At 29.8% G+C, this 15,000-nt stretch overlaps 4 protein-coding genes across 9 annotated transcripts in view; 2 read left to right on the forward strand and 2 right to left on the reverse strand.

Moving 5' to 3' along the window:
• The window catches only part of APC4 (anaphase-promoting complex subunit 4), a 4,457-nt gene extending 1,918 nt beyond the window's left edge, over positions 1 to 2,539 (forward strand). For all 3 annotated transcript variants that reach the window (XM_035869018.2, XM_035869017.2, XM_085664042.1), the window contains exons 5-8: positions 101 to 382; positions 492 to 715; positions 822 to 1,399; positions 1,525 to 2,539. In XM_035869018.2, the coding sequence (XP_035724911.1) occupies positions 101 to 382; positions 492 to 715; positions 822 to 1,399; positions 1,525 to 1,925 (1,485 nt within the window). In that variant the 3' untranslated portion in view covers positions 1,926 to 2,539. The remainder of the gene's footprint in view (positions 1 to 100; positions 383 to 491; positions 716 to 821; positions 1,400 to 1,524) is intronic.
• LOC118442440 (uncharacterized) lies at positions 2,298 to 3,951 on the reverse strand. Its single transcript, XM_035868020.2, has 5 exons — positions 3,812 to 3,951; positions 3,116 to 3,367; positions 2,896 to 3,030; positions 2,669 to 2,774; positions 2,298 to 2,538 (listed from the first exon to the last, which is right to left on the reverse strand). Exons 1-5 carry the CDS (start codon positions 3,812 to 3,814, stop codon positions 2,369 to 2,371), a joined length of 666 nt encoding a protein of 221 aa, XP_035723913.2. The 5' UTR covers positions 3,815 to 3,951; the 3' UTR covers positions 2,298 to 2,368.
• A 562-nt stretch (positions 3,952 to 4,513) lies between these two features.
• LOC146872259 (transmembrane protein 60) lies at positions 4,514 to 5,289 on the reverse strand. The gene is made up of 2 exons (XM_085664045.1): positions 4,911 to 5,289; positions 4,514 to 4,690 (listed from the first exon to the last, which is right to left on the reverse strand). Exons 1-2 carry the CDS (start codon positions 5,118 to 5,120, stop codon positions 4,514 to 4,516), a joined length of 387 nt encoding a protein of 128 aa, XP_085520171.1. The 5' UTR covers positions 5,121 to 5,289.
• A 672-nt stretch (positions 5,290 to 5,961) lies between these two features.
• Positions 5,962 to 10,904, forward strand: LOC118442439 (NADH-cytochrome b5 reductase 3). 4 transcript variants are annotated; one of them, XM_035868018.2, is made up of 5 exons: positions 6,880 to 7,024; positions 8,131 to 8,170; positions 8,644 to 8,979; positions 9,054 to 9,242; positions 9,344 to 10,904. In XM_035868018.2, the coding sequence occupies exons 2-5, from the start codon at positions 8,150 to 8,152 to the stop codon at positions 9,725 to 9,727; spliced, it is 930 nt and encodes a 309-aa protein (XP_035723911.1). In that variant the 5' UTR covers positions 6,880 to 7,024; positions 8,131 to 8,149; the 3' UTR covers positions 9,728 to 10,904. The 4 variants fall into 4 exon arrangements, with proteins under 4 accessions (XP_035723910.1, XP_035723911.1, XP_035723909.1 ...); XM_035868019.2 differs by lacking the exon at positions 6,880 to 7,024 and adding an exon at positions 7,157 to 7,299; XM_035868017.2 differs by lacking the exons at positions 6,880 to 7,024; positions 8,131 to 8,170 and adding an exon at positions 5,962 to 6,104.
• The last annotated feature ends 4,096 nt before the right edge of the window (positions 10,905 to 15,000 follow it).

Genomic DNA, 15,000 nt, shown 5'->3' on the forward strand with positions numbered 1-15,000 from the left:
AGAATATTAATTTATCAAAGAGTTTTTCATCTTTACAATTTACTAGTTTTACAATTTACTATTAGGAATAATTAGGAATTATTTATTATCTATTTATTAGGTAGCTCAAGCTCAAGCAAACATAGAATGTTTGATGGATTATCTATCGCGTACTTTAATGGCTATTTCTGAAGCTTGGGAAACAATTCTTTCAGAGATGGATGATAAACTCGCACGATACGCCGAAAGTAATCCACCTGGTGCAGTGGCTGCAGATTTTTTAGAATTATTGATGATTGGTATACCGACACAAAATTTAGAGAACTTTTTATTGCGTGATTTAACTGAGAAAGGTCTGAAAAAATTAGGTCACAGTATCGAGATGTGTTATAGTAATATACAGGTTGGATATATTAATTCAAAAATATCTTTGAAATTATATATATATATATATATATATATATATATATATATATATATACGGTATAATGATAAATTCTAAATTTCTATAGAAATTGGTTGTGAAAAATTTGAACAGCGTAGGAATGGCATTAGTATATCAATTAGCTGAAATCCGTGGTATGGTTAGATTAGGTGGACCTTATGAATCTCTTGGTTTAAAAAATGAAAGTCTCATAACAAAAGCTCTTCATGCGTCAGAAGCTTTTTTAGCTAAGGCCTCTGAAATGCAACAAGTGATAGATCATAGCATGAGAGATTACAAAGCATTTTTTAGGTAAAAATCTCTTCAAAATTCTATCTCTTAAAGGATAATTTATTTATTATATTATAATGATTTTTATTATTTATATATATATATATATTTTTTTTTTTTTTTTAAGGTGGTTATACGTAGAGATTCAAAGATTAACAGACGAAAGGATACCGTCTGAAGTAAGTCGTATGAGCCAACAGGAATTAATATTTATCGCTGAATTTCTTAAAGGATTTGATAAAATTGAATCGAGCACTGGCAGTAGAAAAGGTGTAAATTTAGAAAAATTAGGACAATATTTACGTCACGAGCCATTACAAACTTGTTTAACACCAGAAGGAAGTGAATGGGCATCCATGTTAAATGAGAATCATTGTCTTCGTGATCATTCTCTTATAATGAAACAAGATTTGAATTTTTCATTGTTACAATCTCATGAGAAATTAGTTAATGCCATACGTGATGTTTTTGCAGTAGCATATGAGGATTTGGTCAATCATTTTAAAATATTACAAACATCATTAATACCATCTACGAGCGTTTTATCTTCTCAAATAGTAACGAACGATGGTAATTTGTTAATAGCCAGTTCCGATATTGAACGTAAATTTTTACGTCTCTTTCAAGTTGAACCATTGTTAACAAATACATCATCCGTTTCATTATACTTTAAATCAGCTATAATAGATGTCGATAACAAGCAAGGTTGGTCGTTATAAAATATTTTCAAATAAAAATTATATTACTTGTTAACGTTAATTATTGTATAAACTTAACAGTAATATTGATTCTTTTTTTTTTTTTTTCTTTTCTTTTCGTTTCTTTTATAGGATCCTTTTCGAAAAATTCAATCGACAATGCTATAGCCGATTTACAATTTTATTCGCAAGATTATCTTAGTTTACTTTTATTGAACAAACAAAATTATGCATCGACTCTTTTGCAATTACCATCGAGTCATGTCAAATTGTTAGATCATCAAAGTCAATCTTCATTATGTTTAACCGATGTTATGGGTGCAATATGGCCAAGACCATTTCAAGGTATATCTGCTAGACGATTGGCAGTTAGTGGTGCACGAAAAGTAGCGGCAATTCTTAATGAAAATAATAGAAAAATACGTTTGCTTGAAACTGAAATTGAACCGGATGATGAGGATGACGACGATGACGATGGAATTGACGATGGTATGATGGATACAACACCTAGTATAAATGCAAGTACCACGTGAAAATACATATTATCCAATTTGTTTGTATGTTTCATTGAAAAAGAAAGAAAGAAAGAAAGAGACAAACAGAAAAGAAAAGAGAAAAAAAAAAGAAAAACATATATTTACCAATTAATAATAATCAAAGTCTACAAAAGTAACAATAAAGAATTTAATAATTATTCTATTTGGTTCTAAAATTAATAAAACGATTTATTCTTGTATATATAATAACACTTTTTTTTTGTTGTTTTTCTTTTTGGATTGCACAAGTTCTATCACAATTTATATATAAATTATAATTTCTCTATATTCATCATAGGTATCACAATTTGATACTGACATAAAATTGCTTTAAGTTTCTTCCCCTTTGCTTTCCCCTTTTTATGAAAGTTTTATTTTTTTTTTCTTTTTTCTTTTTTTTTTCTAATGTTTAAGAAACACATATAGGGTTCCATAAATCCTTATGGTAATCCTTGATTCTTTTGCATTTGGTTAAATACTTTGGGAAAGTCAATATCAAGAGGATTTTCAATTCCGCCATCATCAACATCTTGAGTGGGTATGGCAGGTGCTGTATTTATAATGTTTCCTCTAAATCTTGCCGGTGAATTTTCTCTTGATTCATCCAAATCTATAAAAATCTTTGTCGTAAGTAATTCATAAAAAAAGAAAAAAAAAAGAAAAAAAAAAAAGAAAAAAGAAAATAACAATGCATATTATTTGATCATTATAATAGTCTTATTTATAAATGGCAATGTTACCAAAGAATCCATGACTCCTCTTCCGTTTGATAATTATAATAAGAAGGATAACAGCAACAGCTACAACTACTACCATCGTAGCAGCCATTCCTCTTAGCAAATTTGCCTAAAGAATGATTAATAATAGGAATAAATTAATGGGAATTAATTAAAGATATGTTATATTACAAATATTTAATTAAGCATTGTGTTTCTGTATCAATAATATATAGATATAATTAAATTACCTCAAAATCGTTTTCCCAAACATCTTCCCAATTTTTCTTAACTATTAATTCAACAATATGAACATTAACAGCAGAATGATCGTGTATACCCTTTGAAATACATTTATAAAAACCAGATTCAGCAGTCGATACTCCCTAATTAATTAATTTTTCATTCATAGAATCAATCATATATGCATAAAGTATCATTATAAAAGTAAAAAAAATTAATAATAATTACCCTAATATAAAGTGTCCCCGTTAACACTTCATAATTGTACTTATTAACATCTAAAGGATTTCCAGGACCAATTACATGTCTATCATCGGTAAGTTGCCAAAACATGAATCGATGTTGATCATCACTACTTAAACATGGAAGTTCAGCTAAATGACCAGCCATAATTTCTTTCACTGTAACTGTAGCTCTAGCAATACCTTTTCTATGGAAAACCATGGTTAAATAGAAAAGTAAAAATATTCGCATGGCCACCTAAAATGAATATCCTTATGTAAAATTATAAATTCAAAATCCTTATTAATATATTTACTCGATAATAGATTTAAATTAATTATTATAATTTCACTTATTTCTAATGCAAGGTATCAGAAAAAAATTAAGATCAAAATGACACAAAACACAATTCTATAATACACATTCAATTAACACTATCAGAACATATACTATAATATTAATAAATCTTCCATGGCAATTGGAAGGGACAATTATATTCTAATTACACTAATTACACTTCACTATCAGAACTTTGAAAATGAATAAAACTATTTTGCATTAGATACATAAGTAACTGAATAATTATTCTCACGTATAACAACTATGAAAAACACTCATATCAATAAACTATATTATGTAATGTATCAAGAATTGTATTTTTCTTTTTTTTTTTTTTTTTTTTTTCTCTTCACAATTTCTCACCATTTTTAATATCTATCAATTAAGTCTTAAACACCTTATATTAAATCACCAGTAAAGAAAAGATAATATGCTGACTTTAAAGAATTATCAATTTCTAGCTTGAGAACTAGCTAAGAAAAGTTTCTATAATGAAGATTGCCACGAAGTTACTTATTTATAACTCTGTTATAGCCATCCTTGTGCAATGGAAAGTATTTATAGTATACCAGATGGCATCTTGTGATTTGTTCAGTTGAAATGTTTGTGAACACAACATTTCAACCATCTATATAAAATAACAATCTATTATCACATTAGATGTCATGCCATTTAGATTGAAGTTCACAATTTATTGTTTATTTCTTCATTTATATTATATTTTGTGCTTTTACAAAAATTCTATTGTTGGATGTTCTTTGATAAGAATAAATAAAAGAAGGAAAATAATAATAATGATAATAATAATAATAATAATAATGATAATAATAATAAAATAATTTTTTTTTTTCTTATAAGCAAAAGATTAATTTCTAATAAATATTTCAATAAAATACTTTTCAAGGGTTCATTTAGAAAAAATCAATTAACAATTGTCAGAAATATTTTCAATGTATGAACTATCATATCATGTCCATTGAGATGTGTATAAATATATACATATAAAATTCAATGTTAACTTACATTTTATTAAATGTCCAAGAAAAACTTAAATTCTGGTTATTGTCAGTATCTACAGTGTTTAATTAAATGAATGAAAACGTCCACCGCTAAAATTGGTAGAAGCAACCAGAATGGGGCTAAAACAACTTTGGCAGGTAAAAACCAATATGGTACTTCTAATTTCAAACAAATTAAAATTTGTGCGCTTAACTTCATAAGTACGGCTGTCATATACCATGTCTGAAACAACATAAATTAATTATGGCAATAAGATATTTGATATTTTACTTTTTTTTTTTTTTTTTTTTACAATACTGTAACAAATACTTCTGATAAAGAAAAAGAAAAAAAAATAAACAAATGAATAAATAAAAAAAAGAAAGATTATACATACATATATATATATTTATATATGTATATATGTATATATTTATTTTCTTTTCCTATAATTAATACATACTTCTCTACGTAAACTACTGACTCTTCCGTTTTTACAATAAGAGATCATATTAAAAATGATATAAATAAGTAATATGTTATCGTATAACCACATTGGTATAAACACTATAAACCAATTCCATTGTATTCTTTGATCAAGTCTTAAAACGAGAAGTACCAAAAATATTAACAAAATAAACCATGTAAATAACGCACGGTGTATAAGAGGCATTAAGACGAATGATCGATTTTTATTTTTAACCGTTCAAAATATTTAAATGCAATATATATATATATATACATGTATATATATATATATATATATATATATATTAGAGAATAAAAAATTATCATTTAAATTCTATTCGACGTAAACAAAAGTAACATATGAGAAAATAAATCAACATTATTCAACTTATCCTATCAGATTGCTGAAATTCGCGATGATCGAAGCGCAATCTGATAGAAAATTTTCAAGTATTAATAATTCATTGTAAATCCGTCAGATGTCGTTACGTTGTACGAATAAACATTCTCGCGGGAATTTTGAAAAGAAAAAAAAAACGTAAACGTGAAAATATTTTCAATAGATCTTCAAATTGAAATCTTTTATGCGAGTGTAAAGAAAGAAAAAAGAAAAAAAGAAAGAAAAAGAAAAAGAAAAAGAAAATCTAATTCAGAAAAGAGCAGCACACGTTACAGATCATAAATATCTTTTATTTTGTTTCATTCGTTGTTTTCCATGAGTCATTTAATTACACGACAGAATAGATTTTTTACATCACGCTATACAATTATAATCCATTCGTTCGACAAATTGTATTCAATTATTAAATTTTTATTAATCGTGATACGATGAAATTCATGAATAAAACGAAACTATTGTCTCGTGACACCCGTTATATAGATGTCTACGTGAGTAATCGACAATAAATAGTAGTATTTTCTTTCGTCAGTCATTAAATGGACTATCGTCCAGCAGCGAATGTTACGTTTACGTATCGTTATTGTAAATTTAATTTATTAAATCATATTCATTTTCTTACAAGTGAAATTGAATTAAAGGATAATAATCATTATTATCATCATTTTAATCTTTATCCGATTTGTATTTTATTTCTTGTCTTTTTACCTTTCTTTTTTTTTTTTTCTTTTCTAAAAATTTCTTTTTTTTGACAAAATGGATAACATAGATGCAGAAACGAAAACGTATAAGGTAAATCAATGTACGCATATAACCTATCATCATTAACGGGCATATGCATACAATTGATATAAATATATTGTTAAAGTGTCACAATGTCGTTGCATTGGTATTTAAAAAGTAAAAAAAGGAAAGAAAGAAAAATAAACATATAAATATGTGCTGTGTGTGTGTATGTGTAATGTGTGTGTCTAAATACGTAAGCACGTGCAATTTCTAAAAGAAACCAAGTATATAATGATGACGTGAAAATATATTTAACTTGTTTGTTAGATTAAGTAATCTCCGTTTGTTCGATCGAGTCCAATAAATAATTCGTAACAAATATATAATCGGTCTAATTTAAAGTTGTATAATATTATCGTTGAATACGTAAATGAAATTCATTAACTGATTTATCAAGGATATAAGGTATCAGTATTATGAATATATTTAATTACAATAAAGCTTCAATTAATCGTGTTTAATAAATTAATTACAAATGGAATAAGTAGTGAATATGATAATTGAATTAAGTACGGTAATTTATGATAATTAAATTAATGAGAATCGTATTGATATTAACGAGTAATCGATGACACGATGTTTGTTACAATGTAATAATAATAAAATGGAAAGGAAAGAAAAGAAAAGAAAAAAAAAAGAAAAAGAAAGAAAAAAAAAAGAAAGAAAGAAAGAAAAAAAAAGAAAAAGAAAGAAAAAAGAGCAAAGGTCTCATTAGAAATTTAAATAAAGGTATTCGCGCCAAGCGACTGTTGCGCCATCTTTTAATCAATATGGCAGCAGCCCGATTCAACAACACACGTCATTCGTATTTTGACCTTAAACGGCGATTAACCTTTTCTCACTGCCACAGTAATAATATTCGTATTAATTGCCACGCAATCAAAATTTTATCGATCTAAAGAAAAAAAGGACTATAGGGAGAGAGGGTGAGAGAAAAAGAAAGAAGAGAGAGAGAGAGAGAGAGAAATATAAAGAGGGAGAAAGAAAGAGAGAGAGAGAACGAGAGAACGAGAGAGAGAGAGAGAGAGAGAGAGAGAGAGAGAGAGGGAAAGAGAAAAAGAGAGAAAGAGAGAGAATGAGAATAAATGTAAAGATCTTGAGAGGAGATTAATTAGTTGATCATTCTCATCAAGAAGAAGTCGATACGATCATGACGATTGAAAATTCGCACGAGGTTATTACTGCGCCAAAATGGATTCAGGTGCGTAGAATAGGATCGAAAGAAAGAAAGAAAAAAAAAAAGAAATAGATAAAGAGACGTATAGAATAAGACAGGGAAAGAGATAGAGAGAGAGAGATAGAGAGAGAGAGAGAGAGAGAGAGAGAAAAAGTTAAAGAAAAAAAAGAGAGAAAAACGAACGAATAATTCGAAGCTCGCGCTATCCCGTCCATTAATACGATCTATAAATAATGGCCGACGTGTAGAAACCGTTCTTAGATCGAGGGTAACGGATTCTATTTTAAAGGGTTAGCGCCCCGTTGTGACCCTTCGTGTCGACTATTCGCGCATCAGAAATTGCTGTTTGTCTTTCTACACCTTTCTCTCTCTCTCTCTCTCTCTCTTTTTCTATCTCTCTCTCTCTCTCTCTCTCTTTATCTCTCTCTTTCCCTCTCTCTCTCTCTCTCTTTCTCTCTCATTCTTCGTCTATCTTCGTTCCTTTTCTATGACGTACTACTGAAATTTAGAATACGTTTGATCTCTTTGAATTTCGTTCGTATCTCCGCAGTAAAGTGTAACTCTCTCTCTCTCTCTCTCTCTCTCTCTTTCTCTTTGATTTTTTCTCTATCTTTTTTCATTCAACTGTATTATTTTCTTCTATCCATTTTGCTCATCCCCACTCCTTTTCATTTTCATTTCCATCGATATAAATTTTAACGAGGAAATTTCCTTCTATCTTGACCTTCCTCTCGATCGTTTCAACCGTACGATATATATATATATATATACATATGTATATATATGTATATATATATGTGTATGTGCATATATATATTTCTCATTTCTAACGGGTGTATTTATCACCACGTGCAGCTCTAACGGGTTAATCACGATGTCGGGCCTCCGTTCTTTGGTAAGTTACGCGAATAATATTAATGATAGTTAGATTATAATTTTGATTTTCTATATTTGAATAGATTGTTTCAAGTGTATTATGAATAGTCTCAATGTAGACCATTATTACCAATTGAAATTTTGTGTGTGTTATTGATCTTATTAAAGGATCAACCCCTTTTCTCTCTCTCTCTCTCTCTCTCTCTCTCTCTCTCTCTTTAGTATTAGATGAACGTGTGAGAAAGAAAAATCAATGCTGATATAATACTTTGCCATTTTTTCTTTTCTTTTCTTTTTTTCTTTCTTTCCTTTCCTTTTTCTTTTTCTTTCTATTTCTCTCTTTCTCTCTTTCTTAAATCAGACCATGAGATATATATATATATATATATATATATATATATATATATATATATAGGAAATTGATATAATCCCTATAAATTTTTCTTTGTAAAATAATTCAATGTAATTTTGTCTGTAAAAATTATTCTTTAGATTTTGCCAGTATTAGCCGCAGTGGGTACTATTGCTGCAATAGGTCTTGCTATTAAATTTTACATATCCAAAGTTGATGGAAAGAAGAAAAAGAAAAATCCTGTATTGTTGGTTGATCCAGTTGTTAAATACAGTGTACCATTGATAAAGAAAGATGTTATAAGTCATGATACTAGAAAGTTTAGATTTGGTTTGCCAACGGAAAATCATGTACTTGGTCTTCCTACTGGACAGCATATACATTTGACTACTAAGATAGGAGATGAAGTAGTTATACGTTCCTATACTCCTGTTTCCAGTGACGACGATCATGGATATGTTGATCTCGTTATTAAGGTATTCATCATTAATTTATTATAACGTTAGTAATATTTATAAGAAAGTGTTTTTAATCAATGATATATTTTTAGGTATACTTTAAAAATGTACATCCCAAATTTCTTGAGGGTGGTAAAATGTCACAGTATTTGGAAAATATGAAAATAGGTGATACAATAGATATAAGAGGTCCATCTGGTCGTCTTGTTTACAAAGGACGTGGAAAATTCTCTATTAAACTCCTTAGAAAGGATCCACCGACTGATTATGACGTTAAAAAGGTTTTTATGCATTCTTTTTCTTCTCATTGAATAACATTATTATCAATATCAATAAAATATAGAAAAATCTATAATTGAATTGTTTTCTTTTTCTTATTAAGGTTGTTATGTTAGCCGGTGGAACTGGTATAACGCCAATGTTGCAGTTAGTTAGAGCTATAATAAAAGATCCTTTGGATGAAACTCAAATATCTTTACTTTTTGCCAATCAAACGGAGAAGGACATATTATTGAAAGATGAATTGGATGATATTGCTAAAAATCATTCTGATAAATTTAAGATATGGTATACTGTAGATAATGGAAGAGAAAATTGGCCCTATAGTACAGGACATATTAATGCAGAGATGATAAAAGAACACATGCTTCCACCGTCCCCTGATACTATTGTATTAATGTGTGGTCCAGTACCAATGATAAATATTGCTTGTAATCCAAATCTGGACAAGTTAGGATACGATAGCAAATTGCGATTTGCTTATTAAGCTAGCTTTTTTTTTTTGTATCTGTCGCATCATGTAGATTGCATTTATTTAATACTTTATGCTTGTAGCATTATTTTTGATTCAAAAGTATTGACAGTTTATATTTTTCACTAGGAAGATCAAACTAATTTTCATTTATTTTAGCTGCACAGTTTGTTGGTACCACTTATTAACACATTTATGTTTTTATTAAAGATTAAGAAATTATTTTTCTTTTCTCTTTACATTTAAGATTTTGATATAATAACATTATAGTCTCACGTCCAAAGACAATATTTAAGTTAAATTTTTAAAGCATTTATATAATTATTAATATTACGACAAATTTCTATTACTTGATATAATATTATATTATTAAGTTACTAAGATATATGATATATGGCTTTAACAATTGTACACTTATATATCTGTGCAGCTATAAAGACTATACGACACTAATTAAAAAGACACTTGCATAAATTTGATTATATATATATTATATATATATATATATATATATATATATATATATATATATATATATATATATATATATATATATCTGTTATCCATATACAAAGGGTGCATTTTACAATGATGTTATACACACACGCACAGACACACATACACATACACACACACACACATACACACACATATATATATATGCATTTTTTTTTTATTATTAATCTCATAATCCTATGTAACAAATTTATTTTAGATAAACAATCATGATGATCGATAGATCCAAGATAAATGCAATTGAAATGAAAGTTTTATACCGATCCATTTGTTAAGTATATTCTATTAATTAATTACAATTTAATTATTCAAAAACGTATATTGTTAGATTTGTTACAAATTTTTTACAAATAGTACAAATCATTTCAATTTACTTTCTCTCTATTTCTCTCTCTATCTCTCTATCTCTTTCTCTCTTTGTCTCTTTTTATATCTTTATTAAATTACTATAATCATTTTTTAAGTGTACCTACACAAATACAACTAGATACACATGACATATATACATAAATACATATATATATATATATATACACGCACACACACACACACATACACACACGCATATACACAGAGAGAAAAAATACACTGATAGTACTATATATATTATGTCAAAGGTCAAAGCTTGTTATTCGAAAATGTTTAGAATAAAGATCCTTTGGGTATGTTTAAAAAGCGAATGAGCAATTTATATGTCACGATAATTGTTACGTATATGAAATAAACGTGATAGTGTTGCAGAAAAAAAAAAGAAAAAAAAAAAAGAAAAATTAGAACTAAAAACAAAAGAAAAAAAGGCAAAAAAAGAGAAACGATTGATCCATACCAATACATAAATGATGAGACAAAGTGGAGAAGTTGAAGGGATTCAGGTGGTTGGTGGTATCGATAAAAAAAAAAAAAAAAAAGAAAGAAAAGAAAAAGAAAAAAAAACAATAATGGGAAATCGTTCCCCGTTTTCTTTTTTATTTCTTTCTTTCTTTTTTTTTTTTTTTTTTTTGTAAGACGCAACCCTACCCAACGGGGTTTTTGGGAAACCCTCGAGAAAAGTAGGCTCCTCTCTTGATAATAATCATCGAATTATATTCGCAGGGGTGGGAGGGAGATGGAGTTGGGTACTCGGAATTGGGAGGATTGCGGGGTTGTTCGGGGGAGTGGGGAGGGGGGAGGGCCGAAATAAAGAATCGTAATGCGATACGGGATCGCTTTAGGAACGGGGTTTAGAAAAAAATCGCGGTATTACTTTGAAATCGTTAGAGGGAGGTCGGTCGGGTGGTCGGTCGGTCTTTTTGGAATCGAATACGACACTATTAGGTGGTGGAGCCATCCGCATCCGGGTCGTTAAATGGAGCTTGTAAAAATAAAAAAAAAAAAAAGAAAAAAAAAAGAAAGAAATATATAGAAAATCTACGAGAAAAGATTCCACCCTCCACCCTATCCTTCTTCCGTGCCTCTTTGCCGCGACAATAACCGCCTCCCCTCCGCGTCCGCCCTTCTTTCTCTCACTCCCACTAAGAAATCGAAATGATCTTCTCTATTTATAAAATTAAAATATCCGATTTCAAAATATATACCACCGGCCTTATTTTATTTTATCAATATTGCCCATGTTTGCTGCCAACCTGGCATAAGGAAAGACGTTTTTTGATCTTATTGTTTATTCGATTACTTGCTTCCTGATCTTTTCTTTTATTTTTGCGCTCTCTCTCTCTCTCTCTCTCTCTCTCTCTCTCTCTCTCTCTTTTTTTCTTTTTTTCTTTCTTTTTCTTTTTCTTCTTTTTTTGTTCTTTCTTTCTTCCTTTTTTTTATTTGTGTTTTTTCTTTTGTTTTGTTTTTCTAACTGATCCAAGAAAATATTTATCAAGGCGCATAAGCTGGATTAAAAATATTTTTGAAGATATTTAATTATTCTGTAAAGTTTATTACGAGTACGCAAATTCTTTCCCCTCTTTTTTTTTTTCTTGTTTCTTTGTCGATTGTTTTTCTCTTTCCTTCTTTTTTCTTTTTCTTTTTATTTTCATTACTCTTTCGGAAAGGAATTCTTTTCGACCAAAAAAACAAAAAAAAAAGAAAAAAGACAAACAAAAAAAAAAATAAATAAATAAAAAAGAAAGGGGTGAGGAATGTATGTTGATGTACGAGCTGTGAAGGAAGAAAAAAACGGTACTTTTTACTTCTCTAAAAAGAAAAAGAAACAAAAAAAAAAACAAGAGAAAAAAAAACGAAAAAGAAAGAAGAAGGAAAAACCACGAGAGTAATAAATCGTGAAAAAACCGTAAGTCGATTTTTTTTTCATCCAACAACGATATAAATATATATATATATATATTTTTTTTTTTTTTTTTTTTTTTTTTTTTTTTTTTAAGAAAAAAAAGAGAACTTTTGAAAAAGTATATGACGCGCAAACCACTGTCACATAGACAGAAGAAGAAGAGGGTTCTTTTTAACGGATAAAAATGTCCCGTAAAAAGTAACCACTATGGACGTTTTTTTTTCCTACGTTTTTTTGTTTTTTTTTTCTTCCCTTCGACGCTCCGACGAATAAATGAAAAAACAAAACAAAAAAATAAAAAAAAAAAAAAAAAAAAAGAAAGAAAAGAAACGAAAAGAAAATTGAAAAGAAAAAAAAAAACAGAGAAGTAACGTTAAAATTTTTAACGTTCAAAGAATTTTGACTTTTTAACGGTGCCGTCCGGTCCTTAAACGGTGCAAAAAATCCATTTTCCAGTTTTTCTTCTTCGGCTAGGGAGGTAGAAAAGGGGTATGATAAATAAAGTTAACTTTTTCGACGAAACAATACAAAAAGAAAATTCCATTTTTAAATCACGAAAGCACACAAACTAAAAATTTGACGTACTGTAACTACATCGTCGTATGTTCCTTTTATTTTTTATTTATGAAAAAAGGGAAGAAAAAAAAAGGAGATAAATTAAAAAAAGAAGAAGAAGAAGAAGAAGAAGAAGAAAGGAGCAACGAAACGACGAGGACGTAAGATTTGTTAAGAAGGAAGTAGTGGATTTTTTCTTTTCTTTTTTTTCTTTTTCTTTCTTTCTTTCTTTCTCTCTTTTCACAAGAACGACAAAATTTGAAGTTTAATAAAAAATAGAAGAGATAATAAAAATCTCTTCTACTTTTTCTCTTTTTCTTTTTCCCTCGCCCTCTCCGCTCCACTCCCCCCCACTCCCTCCCCTTTCCCCCCACTCCCTTCCCCTCCTTATCTCCCATGGAGAATATAAATTGGAGAAAAATTAGCAAGAGAAAAAAAGAGAGAGAGAGAGAGAGAGAGAGAGAGAGAGAGAGAGAGAGAGAGAGAGAGAGAGAGAGAGAGAGAGAGAGAGAGAGGAAGACAAACAGACAGACAGACAGATAGACGGATAGACAGACGGACAGATGGACAGAGAAAAAGAGAGATGAAAGAAAAAGAAAAAGAAGAAAAAAGAAAGAAAGCCAGAAAGAAAGAAAGAAAAGCGAATGGAAAAAAAAAGGAAGAGAGAAAAAAACAATATTCAACCCCCGCCCCCCTCCCCCCCGGTCCTACACCCTTGGATATTCCATGCCGCCGGGAGTCGACAACGAGTCAACAAAGTTTTCATAATAAATTTTCTCAAAGTGAGAGGGATTCCGTCGCGTAAATAATCACCTCTCGCAATCGTGTCTCTCTCATCCTCATCCTCATCTTCTACATTTTAGTCAACGTTCCAGGAGAAAGAGACGAAATAATCCGAGGAAACGATGTACCAGACAGGGAGAGAGAAAGAGAGAGAGAGAAAGACCGAGAGAGAGAGAGAGAGAGAGAGAGAGAGAGAGAGAGAGAGAGAGATGGTGTTCTCGTTAAGAGGGACCCCGAAGGCTCTAATTAAAATAACAAACGGAAAATCCGCGAGAGTTTCAAGCAGCAGCAATAGCAGCAGCAATAGCAGCAGCAATAGCAGTAGAAGCAGAAACAGCAGCAGCAGAAGCAACAGAGAAACAGATGCAGCAGTAACAACAGCAATAGCAACACCAGTAACAGTGGAAACTCGGTAACGCGCTATAACCCGCTTGAACTCTTCATGCTATTTCTCTTTTTCTCTTTTATATATATATATATATATATATATATATATATATATATATATATATATATATATATATATATATATATATATATATATATATATATATATATATATATATATATATATATATATATATATATATATATATATATATATATAGATATATATATATATATATATATATATATATATATATATATATATATATATATATATATATATATCTTTCTCTTTCTCTCTTTCGACGAAGGATTACGCAAACCAGCAACAACATTTCTCAGCATTATGCTTCTGTGTATAAATGTTTCCATATTATATCGCAAGCCCTGCTGCGTCGTTCCAACGATTGTTAGGGGTGTGTGTTGCAGTTGAACAGAAAGAGAGAGAGCGAGAGAGAGAGAGAGAGAGAAAGAGAGAGAGAGCGAGAGAGAGATGTAGAGGATACGCGCCTGTGCAAGCGAGAAAGAGAAAGAGAAAGGGAGAAAAAAAAAGAGAGAGAGAGAGAGAGAGAGATAAAAGAAGGAAACCACAAAGAGGGGTTGGCGTTTCCATCGAAAGGGGGTGGTTGGTTCTAGCTTCTCGTTACAGCGGTTGGCTGCTGGAATCGTGTACGACGTGGGTGTGGTGGGGTGGGTTTTAGGGCTGGAATAAATCTCCCCTCCTCCCCCTGACCCCCACCCTCCCTCCCCCCCGGAGGACGCCTCATACCTCACC

This window comes from Vespa mandarinia, chromosome 24 (assembly GCF_050613455.1).
Source record: "Vespa mandarinia isolate Hongniang chromosome 24, ASM5061345v1, whole genome shotgun sequence".
In the NCBI taxonomy this organism is placed as follows: domain Eukaryota; kingdom Metazoa; phylum Arthropoda; class Insecta; order Hymenoptera; family Vespidae; genus Vespa; species Vespa mandarinia.

What these genes read in the sequence shown, in the direction of transcription:
- LOC118442439 (XM_035868016.2), top strand. Translation starts at nt 7,249, where the DNA reads ATGACGATTGAAAATTCGCACGAGGTTATTACTGCGCCAAAATGGATT. An exon ending in CTGCGCCAAAATGGATTCAG is followed by an intron (nt 7,300 to 8,643) that starts GTGCGTAGAATA and finishes ATTATTCTTTAG; the next exon opens with ATTTTGCCAGTATTAGCCGC. An exon ending in ATGTTGATCTCGTTATTAAG is followed by an intron (nt 8,980 to 9,053) that starts GTATTCATCATT and finishes ATATATTTTTAG; the next exon opens with GTATACTTTAAAAATGTACA.
- LOC146872259 (XM_085664045.1), bottom strand. Translation starts at nt 5,120, where the DNA reads ATGCCTCTTATACACCGTGCGTTATTTACATGGTTTATTTTGTTAATA. An exon ending in TCAGTAGTTTACGTAGAGAA is followed by an intron (nt 4,691 to 4,910) that starts GTATGTATTAAT and finishes ATGTTGTTTCAG; the next exon opens with ACATGGTATATGACAGCCGT.
- LOC118442440 (XM_035868020.2), bottom strand. An exon ending in TTTGGGAAAACGATTTTGAG is followed by an intron (nt 2,775 to 2,895) that starts GTAATTTAATTA and finishes ATCATTCTTTAG; the next exon opens with GCAAATTTGCTAAGAGGAAT. An exon ending in GAGGAGTCATGGATTCTTTG is followed by an intron (nt 2,539 to 2,668) that starts GTAACATTGCCA and finishes AGATTTTTATAG; the next exon opens with ATTTGGATGAATCAAGAGAA.